Below are 22,623 nucleotides of genomic sequence, written 5' to 3'. Positions count from 1 at the left end.
CATTGACAGCTGAGAAGGAGGCTTCGAAGCAGGTTGAGACGACCAGGAAACAGAGAGATGTATCGCCTGCCCTAGTGGTGGATTATCACACCTTTTATAGGTAAAAATCCTTCCCTTTATGCCCAAATTTGTCTTTCCCCCATGGAAAGGTGAGGGTACCTGTTTTCATAGGCTGACCTTTGTAATGACAACTATCTACGTATTTTGTGGTAGACTTGTTATATTTTGTGGGCAGAAATACCCTACTTTTGCACCTAACTAGGTGAAAGGTTAGCAGATATTCAGAAAGTCCCTAGACAATTTGGTTTGTTTCCTAGTATCACTTTTCTGAGTAAGGGTCTTAAAGGTTGCTTTCAGCATCACAGAGGAAATAGGCCAGGATGTCTGGTTTAGAAGCTTCTAGGTATCTTGCATTTATAGCTATTGCAAATTCTATTAATCTATGCAGCCTACACACTTTTATCAAAAGACATTTTATACAGACCAACAGATTAATCCTCAGGGCTGGTGGTTTACATAAAGAAACCCCGTCACCTAGGACTTAATATCTGTGGGGCCCTTTTTAGTTTCATACCTGGGCAAATTTTGGTATGTATCGGGAATGGGCACCATGTATATATATTCATCTTTATCCCCAGATGGTGCTCGTCTATGCATTTGTTTAGGGGATTGTCTGGGTGTCTGTCTAGGTCTCTGCCTAGTTTTTGGCTTGGGTTTGTTGCATTTATACAGCATATAACCTAACATAAGGAAATTAATCACAATCCCAATTCCTTGGATAATTATCCATACTTCTAATCCGAAATTTTCTCTGGAAGTTATTACAGGCTCATTCCCTTCATTCATTAATTGGGTAATAACTTGTTGGGCTTCATCCATATTGTTAGTAATTTGAATGAGGTGAGTCTCTTTACGAGTCATTAAGGATTTCAGTTGCAACCCTAATGGTGGAATATAAGCCAGAAAAGTAGGTGTACTTTGAATAGTTAAATTCTGGTAATCAGGGTTAGACTGAATAATAGTAATGTTCTTAAAAATAGGAATAGGGGAAATAACTTGATTTCCTATTACCGTGGGTTGCTCTGGGGTAAAACAGAAATTTGGCTCTGTGACAGGACACTCCAAGGGACCATACTGGTACCTCTTTTGGTTGGTAACCACGCAAAATTGGTTCCTTCCAGTATAGGTCACCCTCTCCATCGGAGTCTTCCATGTGGTCAGCCTCACCAGGCATGACGGTGATGAATTCTGTGCTTTCTCTCCCTGTAGTCCACACAAAACAGTGTCTGTTTCAAACACATTACACCTACAGATATACTGGGGTCCCTTTTCAGAACAACAGGCCATCTGTGGTACCTTCCAAGTCTGAGTTGGAGTGTGATAGACTACCAGGAGGTGCACCTGTAGATGTCATCTTCGAGGTGACCTATAGAATGGATAGCAGCCAATTGCCTGTACACATCTCTGTCTGGGTCAAACACCGACCGTGAATGAGACATACAAAGACCGTGCCATCATACAATCTTTTATAAGAGAACAACTGTCTCGGTTGGGGTGAGGTGTCACAGATCCTATCTCTCTCATAGCACCCACTGACAAATGCTGGCATGCATCCAAACAAGTGGATCTTTCCTTTTCCAGCTTTTGAAAACATTTAGGACAATACCAACTCATTAGTTGTTCATCCTTAATTAAGTCAGGGACTTCTCCTAATTTTAAGGATCGCAATGCATCAGTAATTGTGCTTACAACATATTCCCCATATGCAGAACATATAATTTCTTTCCCCAAATGCTGATCTCTTTTCTGATCATTGTTTAAAGCAATTAACTTTAAAAGCAATTACCACATCTTTTTCCAACCACTAGAGGGTAGTGCAGTTACTTCTACTAATTGATATTCAAAAGTAACATCCCCGAATTCCTTAACCTGTTGAATCGGGTTGTTGACCAGTTCTGGATTAAGTATAATAGTCCGTTCCTTCTTTGTTGGTATGTTCTGTTGCTTGGGCTCAGACAACTGAGTGTGATCCGGTCGTCTGGTTTCCTGGGGTTGCAATAGTTCGGTTTCAGACTTAATATTTTGGCATAGTCCTACCCTTAGAGCAACAATAAGGGTGTAATAAGTCAAAAATGTCAATGTCAATTTCATGGTTGCAAACTGCTGGGCTCCAGTTGTTGCGATTTCGTCTGATCACTTAAGTCCTGAGGAGGAAGTTGCTCCTGCGACCTGGACGATCGATACAGCTTTAACTGGTTAGCATGATAAATCTTGTCTCTATTATGCTTTCCTCCTGTTACTCTGATCTTATATACTGCTGAACTGAGTTTATCAATGATTTGGAAAGGTCCAATCCATCGATTACACAACCCATGTTCTGGTGACTTATATGACAATAACATTACTTGATCTCCTACCTCCCAAGTATTCTCTCTCTGTTTTTTGTCAAAGTAAGCCTTTGCCTTACGTCTGGATTTTCCCAATTTAGCAGCTACCTGCAAGTGAATGTGATTTAAATGTTTTTACAGATTTTGCAGGTAGGTATCCATTTTTATTCCCTCTAATTGAGTGCCACTAGTTTGCCAAATTAAATGTTCTGGTAATCTCATTGTTCGGCCTGTCATCACTTCAAAAGGTGTTTTATCAGTAGATGCAGCCTCAATGCCATTAAAATTAAAGGCATGAGGGTGTCCCAGTTACGTCCATTGGCATCAACCAGTTTCCTCAACATCACTTTTATAGTCCGATTGGTTGTTCCACCATCCCAGATGACTGTGGTCTATATGGGATGTGTAGTCTCTGACTCCCATCAATTTAAGACAATCCCTAAAGAACTGTCCTGTAAAATGTGATCCCTGGTCTGATTCTACCTTGGATCCCCCAGCGAGAGAAGACTTGTTCTACCAAAACCTTGGCAGTGGCTTTTGCAGTATTGGCTTTAAGAGGAAATGCCTCTATCCACTTTGAGAAAGGATCGATAATCACCAACAAATATTGGTTACCTCTTTGGGTCCTTGGCAAAGGACCTACAAAGTCAATCTGCAAAGCCATCCACGGACCTTCATACACCTGGGATCTTAGTGGCGCATTTCTTTTGGATGGAGTAGGATTAGCTTGGGCACATGCCAGACAATTTTCACAATATTGTTGCACATCCATCCTAAGAAGTGGCCACCACCCTACAGATGCAAGACGTTGGACAGTTTTGTCCACTCCCTGATGTCCTCCTGTAGGAGTGTCATGGACCATGTACATCATTTCCCTTCGTAGGTGAGCTGGAACTACCCACACAGGGAAAGGACCTCCTGTATACATGAGAACTCCATCTACGATTTGTAACTGCTATTCATGTCGTTTGTACAAAGGGTCTATTGTTAGTGATCCCTCTTTGTCTATTTTGGAAAGCTCTAAAATTACTTTTATTATGTCCTTATCCAATTTTTGCATGTCTTTTAGATCTGGTATATTGGGTTGTACCAATTTAGTTGCAGCTACAGGACATTTAGGATTAGGGGTAATAACAGAATACTCCTGATCCTTACTTTCCCAAAATTCTCCTGATCGGGCTCCTTCACGGGCCAATTTATCAGCTTTCTCATTTTCCATAGCATAAGGGTCTAATTTGCAGTGAGCTTTACTTTTTTATTTTGATTGGCGCTCTGAAACAGTAACTATTACTGTTAACCAATGGATGTATCTCATCAGTGATGCATACCTAATAGGTGTGCCATCAGAAGATGTAAAACCATTTGTTTCCCAATATGGTAGGAACTCTGTGAGAGAATTGCATACCCATGCAGAGTCTGAAAACAGACAGATATCTTGGTATGTGGTGGTGATGGAGAACTGCACACAGTACTCCAACACACAAGCCACTGCAGCTAATTCTGCATATTGAGCCGAATGTGGAGTGCATGAATATGCCTTTTCCCAAGGCTCTCCTTTCCCCTCAGGGGGAACTGCATAGATTCCGAACCCAGTATAGGGTTTGCCTTGATGGTAATAACTAGAACCATCAACAAAGAATTTATACCTATTAATGGGATCTGTCTCCTGGATTAAAGGTTGAAAGAGCTTTTGTTTTTCCTCCCCCCTTAGATCCAATTGATCAAAGTTGGGACACTTGTGTGGCTCTCCCTGATACAATAGAGCTGTTGGTAACAAGGATGGTGTCCTAATAGGTTTGACTGCAATATCTTTTCCTTGCAGTAATAATGCCCAGTGAGCAAGGCGAGCATTTGAAACTTGCCCATCTTTTACCCTATTGGACAGTAAAAACTTAATAGTCTTTTCTATGTATGGATTTGCTTGTTCTGGGTAAGGATACTGTTTTTGGGCTGAAATTTCTCCTCCTTCTACAACAATAGTGACAGCCATGCATCCACAGTCATGTTTGTGTTTAGCAAAGGCATCTGTATGTTTGTACAGTAATGCCTGTAACTCAGGTTGGTCTGCATGTTTAGCCACTATTTTGTCCAAATCATACCCTTCAGGTTCAAAGTCCTCCACAGGAGATACCATGCCACACTCAGGTATGACTACTGGAGAGTCATCCTTTTCCTGTTCTACTGAAAGACACAATAATTGGTTACACAAATCAAGAACACATCCCTGTTTGTATAAGAAATCAGTTCCCAATAAGGAATTATTTGGGTCTGCTAACTTCATTAATGCAAAAGTATGATTCTTTCTTAGGTGACCTATTTGTACTTCAAGGGGTGTAGAAAGTGTGGTAGTAACCTGATTACTTGCAAAGGTTGCAAGTGTCTTGGTACATCCTGATGATAGAGGAGAGGATCTAGGATCCTCGACATGGAGAATACTGATTGCTGCTCCAGTATCTATAATGAGATTCCTGTCTAGTCCCTCTATCACTGCAGATATTGTGGGTCTTCCACTTATATCTCTGGGTTATGACTACACTCGGGTTGTTTGTAGTCATGCAGCATATGCTGTCAGATAATCAAGGGGTTCCTCCTCTATCTCCTCAGAGGCAGCCAATTCTGGAGGAGTGGCTGTCCACTGGGGAAAAGAAGGATGGATCGACGGAGGCCACTGGACGGTTCAAGGTTGCTGAGCCTTGGCCTTCCATCATCATCAGCTCATTCACACGGGCATGAAGTTCTCGGATAGCCCGTCGTTGAGCCTCAAGCGTCTGTTGCACTGTTTTAAACATTTTCACAACTGAGTCCTCAGTTTTGTGCAAAGGCGGTGATTTAGATCTCTGCAGACGTGAACTGTTCTGTGCAGCATCTGAAAAGAAAGGAACACGATCCCGGGCTCCTGCATAGGATCCAAACGCATAACCCTGTCGAGGGGCCTGGCCACTCGAAGGTCCAGGGTTATTACGTGGGTTAGGGTCATTTTGCCAACGTTGATACTTAGGGAATTTAGGAACTCCTCGTCCTAATCCTGGCTGAGGTTGAGGTCCCTCAATCCTCACCGTAGGATTAGTTTGTGATTCCTGAAGTACTGCAACCGGGGCTCCACCTAATTTAGAGCCTCCTGTGCATGTGCTTTAGCCAGTAAGGCTAATGTTCTTTTAAAGAAATATCATCAGTGATATGCATATTAACCATTTCTCTTAACTGAGGAAGAGAATTATTAACTAGCAAACTGATGTATGGCAGTTCATCTGTTTCCTCTTTGATATGACTGCTGCACTCAACCGCAAATGAAACTGATGTGGAGTTTCATTAGGTTTCTGCTTTAAGTTAGACAGAATTGCTACTCCAGCTTGCCCTGGGTGCTGGTTATGTTCCAATAGGGCTACTGTCTCTTGAAAACTTTTCTCTCCTACCCTAAACTTAAGTGGCAAAGTACTCCACAATGCTCGATTCACTGTGAGTTGTAAGATTTTAACCCAATCTTCCCTTGGTAAGCCAAACACTTTTGCTGTCTCCTGCACACGTTGTGCATGCATAGCAACTGAAGAATCCTCCATCATTCCTACTTGCTTAGCTACCAGGTCTAAGGTTTTAATATCTGTAACAACTGCTACAGGACAATCAGAATTGGAACCTGCAGTTCCTTCTTCTGGATCTGAATCTGAGCTTTCATCTGAGCTTTCATCTGAGCTTAAATCTACAATTTCTATTCCTTGCCTCCTTCTACCTGGATTTACATTTTCCTCATCTGAACCATCAAAACTTTCCACTGGAGAGAATCCTGGGTATCTAGGATAACTTTCCATGAAATATCTATGGCTTACATCCAAAGTGTCTCCACACTGACGCAGGACATCCCTTAGTCCACTAAAGTCTGGCGTGGTAGGGCGTTCTACCGATACACTAGGTGATACCAGCATATACCACGGGGGTGTAGAGGACCCACGAAATTCCTGGGGTCTAGGCAATGTTGATTGCCCGAATGCCAATAAATGTCCACCCAAAGGGACTGGATTTTCTACTCTATATGGTGCTAATGTAATATTGGGTGGAGGAGCAGGAATTCTATTTCCTGCTTGTTGTTGTAGCTCTCTTTGTAACTTAGAGATCACTACATCACATGCATTAGCTACCTGTGTTACCTGTGATACAGCCTCTTCCAACCCTTGAACAATGACCGATTCTAAAGGTACACTCACAGAAGCTGTCTCTACAGAAGTAGAGATCTTTTCCTCTTTCTCTGCTTCTCTGTTTGTGTCACTAACTGCTTCACTGACTGTGACACTTGTCTCCGCCTCCTGAACTGTCACTTCAGAACTTCCGTCTCTTATCGGCAGACTGTCAGTTTTCTCTGCACTGCCAATTTCCTCTTCTGACTCTACAGATTCAACTTGCAAATTCGCTTCTGAAGGTACTGTGTTTGCTAATTCTCTTGTTTTACTTCTAGTCACTGGTCCAATAAGATTTTCTACCTCTGTCGGGTCCACCATACCAATAGGAATGGGAATCAATTCTTCAACTTCCTCTGCTCTATTTTCTCCCTTTTCTAGTTCTTTAATCTTTTCCAACAGCCGACCACGGTCCACTCTATAGGCTACCAGCATCTGCTGAACTTCCCTGAGTAACTCCATCTTTTTATCCAATTTCTTTCCCAATGAACTACAAGCTACAAGCAAGCATTCAACAGCTATTCCCTTCACCACCTTAGCTCTTTTCTTTTTCTGCTCTGTTTCATCCTCAAATACATTACTCACAAAACCCCATGGGTTTCTCTGCTCAGAAATCATTCTACTATTTCTCAGCTGCTCCAAACCTCCACCATGTTCCTGAATATATTTCCTAGCAAAGTTTTCCAAAGCTAAACTACTAGAAATTCCAACACACTCCACTCCTGTGCTATCTTCACTTTTAACACTCTTACTACGAAATAGAGAATTCATCTCTTCCTTTTCCTAGTATATTCACTAGAATCTAGTATTGTCTAGTATATTCACTAGAATCAATCTTCTGTTGATTTACTCTGATATAGAAGGCGTCCCTTCACAGAAACAACAGGATAATACCCCTTGTACACCGGTTTAAACACTGTATCATAAAAGTCCCAAGTAAATAGAGGGAGTGGGGATACTCTCTTCTCTCTTCTCTCGATGGCTTATAGCAGATCGAGAGGTCTTTCCCCTCTGTCGGGACCTGCCAAATATCGGGGAATACTGAGGCAGACGGATCAGAGGTGCAGTCCGGAAGAGTTAATGGGACTAAGATAAGGTATCTTTGAACTATTCAAGTTCTGACTGATTTATGAATACCTTGCTTTATTAACTCCCCGCCACCACTAGTGTGGGTCATCGGATCCAGATGCTACTGCGAATTATTTTATTCGGTACCATTCATTAACTTCTTCAACATATAAAAACCCCTTTCTGTGCACATATATCACTTTTAAACTTTATTACTTTAATATTCAGTTATCAATACAGTTAAAATCCTTTAGGCAAAAGTGAAAGTAAAAAACCTTAAGATTGCTTAACCACAATACAAAACGGAAATACTGGGCGTACTGCCAGCAACAATAACCACAGTTGATTCTGACTTTGGTTTAAGAATAAGATTTCAGAATTGTACTGAAATTAACTATTTACTTACGGTTCAAAGAAAAAGTCTCTAAAGGGTCCAGAAATTCCTGTCACACACTCCTTAAATCTCCTCCTGGCTGGCTCGCCAGTCTGTTGCCTGATTTGGGGAGGGTTAGTAGGGACAGTGGAATTTATCCACTTAATTTAGTTTTATTTATTAATTAATTTTCTAATTAATTAAGAATGTTAGTAATAATTAATAGATATTAATAATATGGGTATGGCTCGCCAATATGTGTGGTCAGAAGATAAAAGTTCGTCTTGAATCAGGCTTCACAGAATTTAATACCAAGGAGATTGGGGTATAACAGGAATTACACTGAGACAAAGTTTAGTCAAACAAGACCTTTTATTTAAAATCAATGAAACAAGAAGTAAATGTAAAATGTTAAAAGCAGTATGAGATTACAAAGTATCACAATTCTTTAAGAGATATAATATGATATTATACAGTCCTAAATGCACTCTGCAGCAAAGAGTACTAAAGTGAATTTCACACCTCTGCTAGAGGAAGTATAGTTATAAAGAAACTGGTTGTAAATTAAACCCTTCTTAGCATAGATGCTTAGAGGTGAAGTAGAAATTAAGAATTATTTCATACTCACAAAGAATTAATACTACGACTAGCATTGACAGCTTTCGTAGGAGAAGGAGGCTTCGAAGCAGGTTGAGACGACCAGGAAACAGAGAGATGTATCGCCTGCCCTAGTGGTGGATTATCACACCTTTTATAGGTAAAAATCCTTCCCTTTATGCCCAAATTTGTCTTTCCCCCATGGAAAGGTGAGGGTACCTGTTTTCATAGGCTGACCTTTGTACGTACTAATGACAACTATCTATTTTGTGGTAGACTTGTTATATTTTGTGGGCAGAAATACCCTACTTTTGCACCTAACTAGGTGAAAGGTTAGCAGATATTCAGAAAGTCCCTAGACAATTTGCGTAGGTTTGTTTCCTAGTATCACTTTTCTGAGTAAGGGTCTTAAAGGTTGCTTTCAGCATCACAGAGGAAATAGGCCAGGATGTCTGGTTTAGAAGCTTCTAGGTATCTTGCATTTATAGCTATTGCAAATTCTATTAATCTATGCAGCCTACACACTTTTATCAAAAAGACATTTTATACAGACCAACAGATTAATCCTCAGGGCTACAAGTAGCAATATGGTATTGGCAGAGAGACACACAGTAAAGCAATTTACTAAATGTCCATTGGGAGTAAGAGTCATTGACGGAAGCAGGATGTGTTCTTGCAAAGTGCTGTGTCTCCTCAACTCCCTTTGATGTAAAGGGTAGGTAGTGGCACTTGGTGCCTTCCAAGACCTGCTCCCCAATAAGGAAGGAAAAAAGTGGCCTAGGTCCCAATACAACAGTGCACTTAAGCAGATGTTTGACATTAAGTGTGTTGGTTAAAGTCAACCCTAGAGATTATAGGTTTCATCTAGCCAGGCTGCGTACACGAGTTACGGGAGAGCAGTGTTCATTACATGACAGTCTATAACTAAATGCAATCCAGATGGTTGTACTGCAAACTGCCCACACTATTTGTAGTACCTGTGTAGCCCTTTACTTTTGTAGAGGAAGAGGATTTTCATGAACTCAAGGAATATGCTGGTCTAATGCTGCAAAAATCTATTTTTCCATTAGAAGACCACAGCAATCTAATAAAAAAAATTGTCATGGCAAAGTCTGAGGGCTTCAAAGCATTTGAGATGAAAGAGTTTGCATCCTGACACTGATATGTGGATCAGCAGGAGACTATTAATTCCATCTTCATAACTGTCTTATTATTTGTCATCTGTGTTAACCTGCATGACAAGATCTTAAGCAGTTATGCTTTGTTCTCTCTACTCTTGCTCTTTCATCTCTAATAGTCGAAACATAGTGTGTGTCATCTGGGATGAGGACTTCTACATAGTGCCTGGATTTGCTTGTCCAAAATTTAACTGTCTTAGGTATTGTTGCCCCTTTTGGCCTGAGCAGGTAGCTGAAGTTCAGGAACTCAGAGTTGTTTCAGTTAGGGTGAGAAATAGGTTATATGATTCAGGTGCATTCTTGGTATAATCTTTATTTACAAAGAATGTGCACAAAATTCTGTTTCCCTGAACAGAGTAGAAACAAACAGCAGCAGGCAGGTTCCTGGCTCAGAAATCCCCTAGTCTGCTACCGCAGCAAATTCTGTGCCCAAGAAGCTGCCCTTCTACGTCTTCTCAGGTTTGCACTCATAGCTGCTGCTTCTGGCTTTCTACCTCCAACACACAACCTGCAACCAATATCCTAGCCCTTACGTTGCAGCCAAAGAAACCTCTCAGTCCTTATGGCTTAGCTGTGGCCTGCCTTGCAGTCTAGTGTCTTGAATGGTGACCAGGGCTGGTGCAAGGATATTTTGCGCCGTAGGTGAAACTTCCACCTTGCGCCCCGCCTCTGATGTCCAGCCCCCACCTTCCTACGGTGAAGTCCCCCCAGGGGCCCAGATGTTCACAAAGTGCAGGGGACATGGGGGGGTGCTGCAAAGAGGAGGGTCGTATGGGGGCTCTTCCAGGGGGTGAAGGTGGCAGAGAGGGGGTGCATGGGATTGTTGCAGGAGGTGGAGGTGGCCAAGAGGTGGAGGGGGCGAGGGTATAGTGGCAGGAAAGAGATTGCACAGAGGCAAAAGGGGCTCGTTGCAGGGGGTGCAGTGGCAGGGAGGGAATGGCACAAGGGAGAAGTGGGCAGGAGAGGGTTGTTGCAAGGGGCTGGCAAGCGGGGGTGTGTGTCTGTGCCCGGAGTTGTTGCAGGGGGGTGAAGGTGGCACGGAGGGGTTTGCACAAGGGAGGAGTGGGCAGAAGGGAGATGGCAGGTGGGGGAGGGGTCCCGAGGTTGATGCAGGGGTGAAGGTGACCGTGGCTGGCTGGGGTGGGGGGGGGTGTTGCTGGGTGAAGGTTGCCCAGAGGCAAAAGTGGCAGGCCAGGGTGGGTTGTTGGGGCGGGGGGTGCACAGGGGAGAAGGTAGCTGGTCAGTGGGTGTTGGAGGGGGTGGCGCTGGCTGGGAGAGGGATGCCTGGGTTGCTCCCACGTACACCATTCCCCAGGCTGGGGACTGGACCTGCCCACCCCTCAGCGCTCCATGAGCCTGTGCGGCTCCCTGCGGCCCGGCTAGGTACCTTGCAGGCAGAGTAGACACCCAGCTTCTCTGTCCGAAGAGCAGAGTACAGCTGTGCCTTCTTCCCCGCGCCACGGACCAAGCCGGGCTCTCTGCCGCCCCCGAGGCTCTCAGCGGCAGCACAGGCGGCCAGGCCCCCCATGCCCGAGCCTGCTTCTGCTGCCGCTGAGAGCCCCAGGGGTGGCGGGGAGCCCGACTTGGCCCGCGGCACGGGGAAGAAGGCGCAGCTGCTAGCGCTAGACACTCCCCTTCCCCACTCTGTCGCCGGCTGCTCCCTCGGGGGGAGGGACTGGCCGCGCTGCGGGCAGCCCCTCTGGAGCCAGGAGGCAGGGAGCAGCAGCAGACTTGTGCTCCGCTGTTTAAAAAAAATGTTTGGAGCACTGCTTTTTGGCACCCTAGGCGGCTGCCTAGTCTGCCTAGTGGTTGCACCGGCCCTGATGGTGACCCCATGTCCCCCAGCTGTACTGTATAAAGGGCCTTGATTGCACCATCTACAGGGCCTGAAAGACTGCTTGGCACACCCATTGGCTATAATGAGGTCTGTGGTTGTCTTTAGTTCCAAGACTCACCTGGTGGCAGCCATTAGCACCAGCACACAAACAGTTCACAGAAGAATCCAAAAAATGTGTTGGACATGCATACAGGGGTAGATTTTTCAAAGCCAGATCCTTATTCCTACAAACATGTCCTGACAATTTTTTAATGGCATATGCCAAAGGTGCATGCTACACTGAGCAGTTGTGCTGTAAATGTGTGTGTATTGCACGAGCAACTGCACGCTAATCAGCATTATTCTCTGTCTCAAATTGGATGTGCAATTGCAACCTGTCACAGCTTTGGATGCCTGTTTAGATATGTCCAGGGTATGTACTAAATCCACCTACCCAAATGCATCCTCTTCTCTACCCCAATGATCTTAATTATGAAACACTTGAAATTTTTGGTGCACAGAATTTTGTGCTAGTCCATGTAATGCTGCTTACTAAGCCCATATGTAGTTTATAATTTCTGTGCAACGAGTATGCGAGCTGGCTTTCCGTGCAGCTATATTCTATGTATGCTAATCTTTGATGGAGTAACCCACTAAGGCTGAATTGTATTATGGGGTTTTTAAAACAACAAGGTACCCTGGCAGCACCCTAGTGCAGCCTCATATAATGAACTTAGAAATAGAAACATTTTTCATAGGTCTAATTTTCTTTAATAAAGAAGGAGGAAGGACTTCTTTAGAAAATACTCCTAAAACAACTGTTGTTTTGTTTCCTAATGCAAGAGAGCCAACTCTCCTGTCTCTCCTCGGACGTATGGGGTTAGTCCATTAAATGCATATGTGCGAGAGTGAAGTTATGTACATGCATTTTTGCAGGATTAGGGCTTTGTGATATAAGTACTTCTCAGAGGTGAGGTGGTGCTTCAGTATGTTACTTCTCTCAGGAATTTCTGTTATATGATATCCACTAGCTTCACAATATGAATATTTTATTTTTAATATTTGAAAAAAAACCTCTGCCCAAGTATGGAATTTTACAATGTCTATATGTTTAAATTGTAAGGGGCCTTTCCCCATGTATTATGGTTTCCCAACACTTTCCATTATAATACCCTGTTTTTAGTTGCTTATACTTTGCCAGACTTTAACCATTTGTATGGAAATTTTCCAGACCAGGTGTCTGCCTCAGTCTGATTTCTTTTGGGAAGGTTCTGGTAAAATGTCCATCTACTTCTCAGAATGAGGTTAGGAGGAAATGTGGTGGTTTGAACACGTTAATACTAGTCTTCCAACCCTTTAATTGAGAAGTGCTGGTATCTCCATTCTTTGGAGCCAGGGCTTGACATTTGGCAAGCTGTTTACCTCAATGTCACAAGATGTACCTTTTGCCACTCCAGTGAAAATTCACCCAAATTTGGCCAAATTGTAAGCCACCAAAATAATTCAATTCACACATGCTTAGTAGAGACTTCAGCAGCTAAACCCTTGGAAGACTCTCTCCATCTGCACTGCACCTGATCCCTCTTGACACAGCTTCTGTATGCTGACTGGACTGTGCATGAGCAGTCCTCACAAAGTGACTGAGCATGCACCATCCTGAGATAGCAGGGGCTGAGCAGGACTTTGATAACTATTCCTCTTCCTGGCTACCTGGGGCTGCTGTGGCGCTGGACACAGGTTCAGGGAAGGGAGACTGTCTGCCCTGTGCTGACAGTGCTCCCCCTGCTGGTGTCCAGATATGGAGGTGAAGGAGGAATTCTGATCTGAATGCAGAGGGATGAGAAATGGTGGAGGAAGAGGACTGAGGGGTCAGATTGTTAAAGTTTGTATTATAATGCATAGGCACAAGGGGGCTGAATTAAGGTGGCACAGGCACCTTAATTCTGTCATTGCCTAACTTTTCAGTGTTTGTCTTTGCTACCTTAGCAATCTTTTAACCTTTGTTTGAAGTATTTTTTTATTTATCTTCACATGCTAAATGCTTTTAGTCTTACTTGAATGTGCTTTATTTTTCTATGGTGTATTCAGCATGCAATACCAGACAGACCTGCTGCTCTTCATAAAGGACAAAAAGAAAGGTGGTGGTTGTTTATGTAATTTTCTATTCCTTTTTTTGTAGTGGTCTGAAATCTTTTTGTCATTTTTCCTTCAGAGACTAATGTGCCTATTAAATGCCCTGCTCAATGGATGTCATATGCAGGTCATTGTTACATAATTCAAAGAGACACCAAAATATGGAAAGATGCCTTAACTTCATGTAGAAAGGAGGATGGTGATCTGGCCAGTATCCACAACGTTGAAGAGTACAGCTTTATTGTCTCGCAGCTTGGGTACAGTGAGTATTTCTACAGGGCCCTATCAATATGATATTGAAAAATGAACAATCTTCTAGTAATGTCCCAAGTACACTGGGTGCACTTCAGAAGTTCCAAAAGCTTGAAAGAATCAACTTGGACCAGAGAGATTCCTTATCTTTAAAAGGGGAAAATCTAACAAAACCAGTAGAATCTTTCAGAAAGATGGAACTTTCCACGTGTCTGGTGGCGTGTTGCCAAAGAATGATGGCACTGCACCTTATGCAGGGTCGGGAGGACATTGTCCTGCTTGCTGGGGGAGAGGGAATAGCGTTTTATGGGCAGGGGTGGGAAAGAGGCTCAGAAGCTGCTGCAAAAGGAGAGGGGTCAGCGTGGCGACGCTGACTCCTCCCCCAGCAACTTGAAGGACTGGGGAATTGAAAGGGGACTAGCTCAATGGGAGAAGCCCCTTTTCCCTGCACAAAGCAGAGCGGCACCCTACATTACTCCCTTTGTAGGTTGCAAAATACCAGGTTTGGTCGGGCCCTGCTGTGGGCGCCCGTGCACAACATCCTTTCTACGGCGGCTGGGAAGGAATTTTCCCCTCACCTCCAGTTTGGTGTAGGTGGAGTGAGGTGTTGTTCACCTTCCCCACAGCGGGTTCAGGGAGGGCTTTGTTATGGTGAGCAGGGACGAGAATTGCGACTTACTATGTAAGTGTGGGGCAGGTGTCCAGCGCAGGTAATCAATAGGGAAGGGATACAGTGACCCCTGGGTGATTGGCATAAGAGGCCATGGGAGGCTAAGCCTCCCCAAATAGCTGGCCTGCCACCTTTGGAGTGTGCCACTGCCAAAAGGGAACCCCGGCTGACTCCCCCCCATGCTCTGCCCCAAGGCCCTGTCCTCCTTCTGCCTCTTCCCATCCCTGCTCTGCCTGCCTGGGGGCCTCTGGGAGGGGGTGAAGAGGCATGAACAGCGGGCTGGGGGGGCCTTTCGGGGAGGGGGCTGAGCAGGGCCACGAGTGGAGTGTGGGCAGGACTTTGGGGGAAAGAGGCTGAGCGGCGGTGGGCCTTGAGGCAAGGCCATGGTCTGGGCGCACCCAGCCTCCTCAAATGGAGGAGTCATGCACCGCTCATGCAATGACCAGATAAATGGTTTGGTAAAGGACTTAAAGTGGAGGTGTTGGTTATAGGAGCAAAAGGCGGAGTGTGTTCGGGGCTCCGATGACTGTCACAGCAGTATAGCCTTTCTGTATAGCCACCTTAACTCTCCTTGGGAGTGGGTGGTAAGGTCCCAGCTGAGGGACATGTATGGAAAAATGTTCAGGTTCTGCTCTCATTTACTTGCAAGGTGTAATTCAGGGAAACTGTGAAGTCAGTAGGGGTATTCCAGATTTAGGCTGGTGTTAGTGAGAGCAGAATTTTTGTCCCAAAATTTTGCTTTTGCCTGTTGTTAAAAGGAAGAAAATGTGTTTCAGAAATTTATTCTGTACAAAAATGGGTGAAAAGTTGTTTAAGTTAAATCTCAAAATGTTGGAAGCAAAAGTATAATTATTATAGATAACAAAATTTTAGTTCAGAAGTTGTGATAAAGTGTTTGCAGTGTGCAGTTGTTAATTACATCAGACTCAACATCTTATTCCCCAGTCCCTTCCTGGCCTCTTCCCTCCACCCAGAGTTGATGCAAATAGCTTCCATCTGTTCAGAGAGTGAGATCTTTACTATCAATGTATGGAAGTAGGTGAGAGGAAGCAATGTCTGTTGATTAATGTGGACAGGACTGGAAGTCAAAAGATCTGGGGTCTGCTACCAGATCTGCTATGTGTTCACTGTGCATCTTGGGGAAAGTTATTTAATCTCTGTCTGCCTCCATTTTCTCATTTGTAACATAGGGATATTTTATCAATCTGTCTATGCATGGCACTTCAAATGCACCCATCACAACAGGTAATAGTTTAGGCAACTACTATGGAAATCTAAACAGAATCATTTGTTTTTGGTTCATGAACAGATGTTTGATTTTTCTCCTCTCACTCCTGGCAGATGTTCTTCTGAAATGTAAAAGGCGTTTAATCTTCCTTTTAAGCGTGCGTGTGTGTGTGTGAGCGCGTGCGCACGTTGCCTCCCGCTGGGTGATTAGATCTTCTCACGCAAGTATGACTTGCATTTAGATCTAAAGGAAGACAGAAAAGAGGCTCATTTTCATCTTTGACAGGGACAAAATTGAGATATTCCTGACAAACATTTAGATTTAATTAAATCAGCATTTTCCTACAGAAAACTGTTCCATTGGTACATTTTAGCTTGGGATCAAAAATCAGTGCTGCCCTCTGTTACTACCTTAATAGTTTTTTCTTTTGTCAGTACTATCACTAGGGGGTATGTCTACACTGGCAAGTTTCTGCACAACAAGTGATGCCACTTATATTAAAGTACTGGAATTAAAACCCCGTTGCGTGTACACACTGTGCTCCTTGTGATGGTGGAGAGCATCCACGTTAGCAGCTCTTGCAATGGCAAAGAGAACAGTGCATTGTGGTAGCTATCCCACTGTGCAATGGGCCGCAGGGTGCTTTGGGAAGGGTTTGCAATGCGTCATGGGGCAGGCACAACATCACATGATGCAGGTTTCCCAATCCCATTGTTCCATGGGCATCCTACTACATCGCCAGCTGCAAAGTGGGGGGAGGAGGGCAGAGTGTGTGACAGGGAGTGTGTGGGAGGGGGGAGATGGTGTGTTTTGTGGGACAGAGTGTGTGTCAGCATGCAGTCTTGTAAGTTCAGACAGCTGCAGGAAGCAACCAGTCCTGAGGCAGGGGAAGGGGGAAACTCAGACATCAGCCCCCCCAGCCTCCATCCCTGGCTTTCTGCACAGCTCTCTCACTCTTCCCCGCACACACCTGCCTGCCTGCCTACCTCTGTATTCAACAGCAGGAGCAGGAGCATTCCACATTAATGGTTTGCTTTGTGTCCCAGAACAGATCAGCACAGCACGCAGGGGCTGTCAGAAACAGCTTTGAAAGGGGAAGAGCGCATGTCTCCAGGGCAGCCAAGTTCAAAACAATGAGCAAAGGCCACTTGAGGGATTATGGGACATTTCCGGAGACCAATTGATTGCTTTCTGCACTGTAATGTGTTTACACTGCCAATACAGTGCTGAAGCCTCTGTGCTTTAAGGCTTATGACTCTCATGGAAGTGTGTGGTGTTTCGTTTATTTTTGTCTCCATGAGAGTCGTAAGCCTTAAAGCGCAGTCTGCAAATATGACAGGTCACAACAAGTGGACACAACAGACAGGGGGAGCACAAGGTAACAGTGAGAAATGCATGATTAGTGTACTAAGCAGTGGTCACACAGCACATCAGACGCTTAGCCATTGTCATGTATTTTGTAGGCATCATGGTTGAGTTGAGTTATAGGAGAGATTTGGAGGAGAATAATGTGGTGGCTTTGTGGATTTTTACAGCTGTTCCCCACACATAAAGGGGAGCATGGGGAAACGTATTAAAGTGTTTGTGGGAAAAATGGACTGATAGGTGATAGACTGGCATGATTGTTGGAGTGAAGACAGGGGTCAGAGATGATAGGATATGGATAAGATGTGAATGACTTGACAAAGAAGACAAATAATTTTGCTTGGTGTGGAGGGATATGAAGAAGGGGAAATCCAAACAGCTCCTACTGCACATTTTAGTTGAGGTAGGAATAAAGTATTCTCAAGAACAGGAATGACCTGCAGTATGTTGGGGAAAGTGACAAGTATTTTGACAAGATAATGCATATTTTTTTAAATAGTAAGTATGAGGACAATTCTGCTTTGCTCATTGTACCGAAGAATAGCAATGTAAGGGAAGTGCATACCCTTTTTTTTAAAAGGGTCATTTTTAGAAATTAATGAAAGGCTATTTAGGTTGGAGCAATTTACAGGAAATCTGAACATGGAAAGCTGAGCTAAAAATAATTCTGTTTTTAATAATAATCCAGTTTAGATAAATTAGCATTTTGGAGGAGATCTGAGACCCAGCTATTTGTAATCAGGTTATCTCCCCACTTTGGGGGATGACCCTTCCTGATAACAAAATTAGACATGTGAAGAACAGTCAGCATGTTTTATGAAGCAGAGACTTACTTCCAGAAGCTTTCTTAAACTTCCTGAGCATAAATTCTTCACTCTAGAATGGAACTGAAAGTTCATACTGTGTAGAATGATTATTAGCAAATCTCCTAATTTGATTTTTAGAGCCAACGGATGAACTGTGGATTGGACTGAATGACAATAAGGTTCAGATGTATTTTGAATGGAGTGACGGGACTCCTGTGACATACACCAAGTGGCTACGTGGCGAACCAACCCATGCGAACAACATGCAAGAGGATTGTGTTGTCATGAAAGGACAGGTAAAGTAATCCAGTTATATCTGTCTCATGTGAGCCTGTTTTTCTTTTTATCCATTTTTCTGTCCAAGAGCGGGGGTAATATTATATGAAGTAACTTTTGTTGCTCAAAGGTTTTTAGAGTTACTTTGGGGGAATCTAGTCAGTATTTACATGTGCTATGAAGTTGTTTTCATTAGTTTCATAATAAATGGCAAGAGAGGCCATACAATGACCTTTTCTCAAAGGTTAACTCCTTGTGTTGCTATGAAGCACTCTGAGTCTACTACTCTGTAGGTCTCCCATGGATTTGGGCTTCAGAAGAATACGCCTACCTGTTCCATGAGACACATGAACATGTGTGACTGTGGCTTCCAGGAGAATGGAAAAAATAAAGACATTTGTTTAAGACTTGGGAATTTTTCTGCTTTGACTGAGCAGAGGCTGTATAACTTAAATTGCACAGATTTATAAACTTCACTAAGAAAATATATTAAGGAGAAATCCTGTTAATAAAAGAGCCTGACTTTCTGGAAACACATTTGGATCCCAGACCTTGGGCTTATGTGGGCCAGATATATTGCATGAATGTATTATAAATTCTTTGTTGGGTGTGCCCTGTTCATTTATATGTGCAAGAAAAGGGATTATTCAGTGCATTAAGACAAACCATTGCAGAGAACTATTGTCAGGCTGCTTTGATAAGGGCTACCTGTTAGCACTACTCCTAGAAAAATGAGGTACAGCTTCTGCAGCGACAAATATGATAAGCAAATAGAAGGAGCTTAGATAAGATAGCATCAGAGGGGTAGCCATGTTAGTCTGGATCTGTAAAAAGCAACAAAGAGTCCTATGGCACCTTAAAGACTAACACATGTATCGGAGCATAAGCTTTCGTGGGTGAATACCCACTTCGTCAGATGCATGTTAGTCTTTAAGGTGCCACAGGACTCTTTGTTGCTTGGTAAGAGATAGTCATACAGGGTACAGCTATATGACACCAGCAAATTTTTTTTTTGCCAGATCTGTGATGGTGTGAAAGACTTGTACTTACCACCCACTGCAGGTTCACCTATTTATCAAGGCAAAAATAGTTTTCAATGGCAAAACCTACATAAGAATGGCCATACTGGGTCAGACCAAAGGTCCATCCAGCCCGGTATCCTGTCTACTGACAGTGACCAATGCCAGGTGTCCCAGAGGGACATTATCTAACAGGTAATGATCAAGTGATCTCTCTCCTGCCATCCGTCTCCACCCTCTGACAAACAGAGGCTATCCAAACCTCCTTTTCATTTTGCAAAATGTCTCACCATTGGTGAAGGGAGCTAAAAGTGAAAGAAGAGAAATAAATATACAATACAAATCATCTTTCCAGCTGTCCTGAAAGCTGCACATGGCTTATATATGGCAGACCACTTAGGCCTAGGACTAAAGAAATACGAAAGAAATCTCAGCACTTGCTTCTAGTCTTGGCAGGTCTTAAGCTGGAGGATCTTAATATTGGAATACATTTATACCTTAAAAATCTCTTAGATCACTTTTTATACGTTTTTAAGTCTGTCTCTGGGAAAACAAACAAATGAAATTATGTTTGTATTTTCAGATTTGCCACTGACAGCATTAGCAGAGGAATACTGTACTTTTTTTTTATCCTGTCATATCAGCCTACATCCTGAAAACAGATGTAGTTTAATGAGACAAACACATTTCATTGGCAGAGCTCCAACATTTCAATAGGAGCTTTTTTTATCTTCATCGTAGTGTTGTCTGTTGTAATATTTTCCCATATCCATTCATATTTATATGGCTGCTCTCAATAAGCTTAGCAGAAAGTTAGTAACCTCCAGGGATAATGGATAGGAGGAAGTTGGAAACCTAATTCTAACAATAGGATATACAATACTATAGCATAGTTTGTCAGCACTTGTTTTATAAGTTATCTATTCCAGGGGCTTATGATTTCTGTACATCTACATTTAATGAGATATAGCATGCATTTAGCAATTGGTATGATCTGGTAGGACACCCCTTGTTAGTATCAGCCAATCACCATGCCTTAGGCAGGAAAATCACTATCAGAAGTAATACTTGTTAAAATGGTGCTTCTGTGAAAGACATGGGAGAAAAAGGCTGCTGTTTGGAGGGCAAGAGATGTAACTCAAATATCCAGCTTGTACACATTTGGAAGACACCTTCAATTTGCAGAAGTACATACCCAAGCACTGTCGTACTGGCAGCTGTAGGATCACCTCTGTCGCTTAGGGAATTAATATTTCAATGTTTGCTTATGAATCTCCTATATTTAAAAAGGCTATTAAGGTAAAACCCAACTCTAAAGTTCATAAATTAGCAAAAAGGATTTTGTTTAGTCAATTCATATTTGGTCAACACTATCGCTGACAGATGTTTCTAAATGAGACAGAGGTGTGTAGTGGGTGTGCGTGTAAATATGTATGCAATGGGTACATCTCATCCAAAGTATTTAACATGAATGAAATTATATATATATAAAAGTATTCATTCCAATGCTATTTTTATATATATATATATATATATATATATATATATATATATATATATATATATATATATATAAATAGCATTGGAATGAATACTTTTATTTCTTGACATTTTATATATATACACACACGTACATACACACATATACACCCACACCAGAAAAGGACCATGTTAAAAAGGGTCGGTCATGTAATTACCTACATTAAATTCAAGTATCAGGGGGTAGCTGTGTTAGTCTGTATCCACAAAAACAACAAGGAGTCTGGTGGCACCTTAAAGACTAACAGATTAATTTGGGCATAAGCTTTCGTGGGTAAAAAAACCACTTCTTCAAGCTAATGCCCAAATTAATCTGTTAGGGTATGGCTACACTTGAGAGTTGCAGCGCTGGGAGTTACAGCGCTGGTCGTCCAGCTGTGCAGGGACAGCGCTGGTGTGTGGCCACACTCACAGCTACCAGTGCTGGTGTGTGGCCACATTTGCAGCATTTGCAGTGCTGTTGGGAGTGATGCATTATGGGCAGCTATCCCAGCATTCAAACGGCAGCAACGTGCTTTTCAAAAGAGGGGGGTAGGGTGGGGTGGAGTGTAGTGTGACAGGGAGCAGAGGAGAGAGAGAGAGTGGATTTTTGGAGCCGACACTGTGAATCGGCTCCCTGCTTTTGCAAAATCAGAAACTTTTTCCGACCCCTTAGTGTTAACTGCAAACAGCCTGCAGACCAGATAAGCAGCTGCCGACTCCCTTTCTCGCTGCTATTTCTCTCCTCAAGCAAAAAGCAAACATTCAACCCCTGTGAATCAGGCAGGCAGGGGGGATATCTCATTTGATTGTTCACAGATTGATCACAGCAAACAGGAGCTGTGTTTGTTTTTTTAGATAAGCAGCTCCCGGAGCGGAGCGGAGCCCCGCGTTCACAACAAAACAAAGAGAGGCTGCATAACAAAACAAAGGGGTTAAAAGCATTCTGGGATATCTCCTAATACCCTGGAGGCCAACAGCAGCGCTGGTGTGTGGCCACACTTTATGACCAGCGCTGGATCACCAGCGCTGCAATGCTTATTCCCCAGGCAGACCCAGGTGTATGGCCAGCGCTGCAGCCAGGGAGTTGCAGCGCTGGATGTGCCCTGCAGGTGTGGACACTTACTAATTGCAGCACTGGAAAGCCTCCACCAGCGCTGCAAATCTCAAGTGTAGCCATACCCTTAGTCTTTAAGGTGCCACCGGACTCCTTGCTACATTAAATTCATAGGTCAAAACTGGCTACCCAAGATTCATTTACTCATACTGTAGATGGAATAACTTAAAATAAATCACAGATCTACATTTTTCCCTTTCATAGCACTACAAGAATAAATATCCATGAACATTAATAATATTAAAGAACTAATGAAATTTTCTGAAAGACTAAAAGGCCCACTTGATTGATAAGTTTCTCTCCTTATGCCATTTTCAGGATGGATATTGGGCAGATCATGCTTGTGAAAAGAAACTTGCATACATCTGTAAAAGGAAACCTTTGGCAGAAGCTAGTGGAGAAGAGGAGATCAATGATCCAGGCTGTCAAAGAGTAAGTGCAAAATAGTTATGTGAGTTGAACAAGCATGGGACAATTGAGACATTAAGTACAAACCAGATTACTGTGAGGATAAGGGTGGACAGCCAAAAATTGGTCTGTATTGGCCTCACCGGAGCACATGGCCGCCACAGTCTTCATAATGTGCAGGACATATGGCATACTTGGAAGAGTAAATAGATCTAGCTTCCAACTGCCTTCTGGACCATGATT

General features: G+C 43.1%; 1 protein-coding gene across 2 annotated transcripts in view; it reads left to right on the top strand.

Moving 5' to 3' along the window:
- LOC120397231 (macrophage mannose receptor 1-like) overlaps nt 1–22,623 on the top strand; it is a 99,847-nt gene that overhangs the window by 19,865 nt on the left and 57,359 nt on the right. Inside the window, exons 7-9 of one of the 2 annotated variants that reach the window (XM_039522929.1) lie at nt 13,801–13,983; nt 18,181–18,338; nt 22,291–22,404. In XM_039522929.1, the coding sequence (XP_039378863.1) occupies nt 13,801–13,983; nt 18,181–18,338; nt 22,291–22,404 (455 nt within the window). Of the gene's footprint in view, nt 1–13,800; nt 13,984–17,152; nt 17,250–18,180; nt 18,339–22,290; nt 22,405–22,623 lie in introns of those variants that run through there. The other variant, XM_039522930.1, reaches the window with a different exon arrangement.

This window comes from Mauremys reevesii, linkage group 2, assembly GCF_016161935.1.
Source record: "Mauremys reevesii isolate NIE-2019 linkage group 2, ASM1616193v1, whole genome shotgun sequence".
Classification (NCBI taxonomy): domain Eukaryota; kingdom Metazoa; phylum Chordata; order Testudines; family Geoemydidae; genus Mauremys; species Mauremys reevesii.
This window is presented reverse-complemented; position numbering and strand designations above follow the sequence as displayed.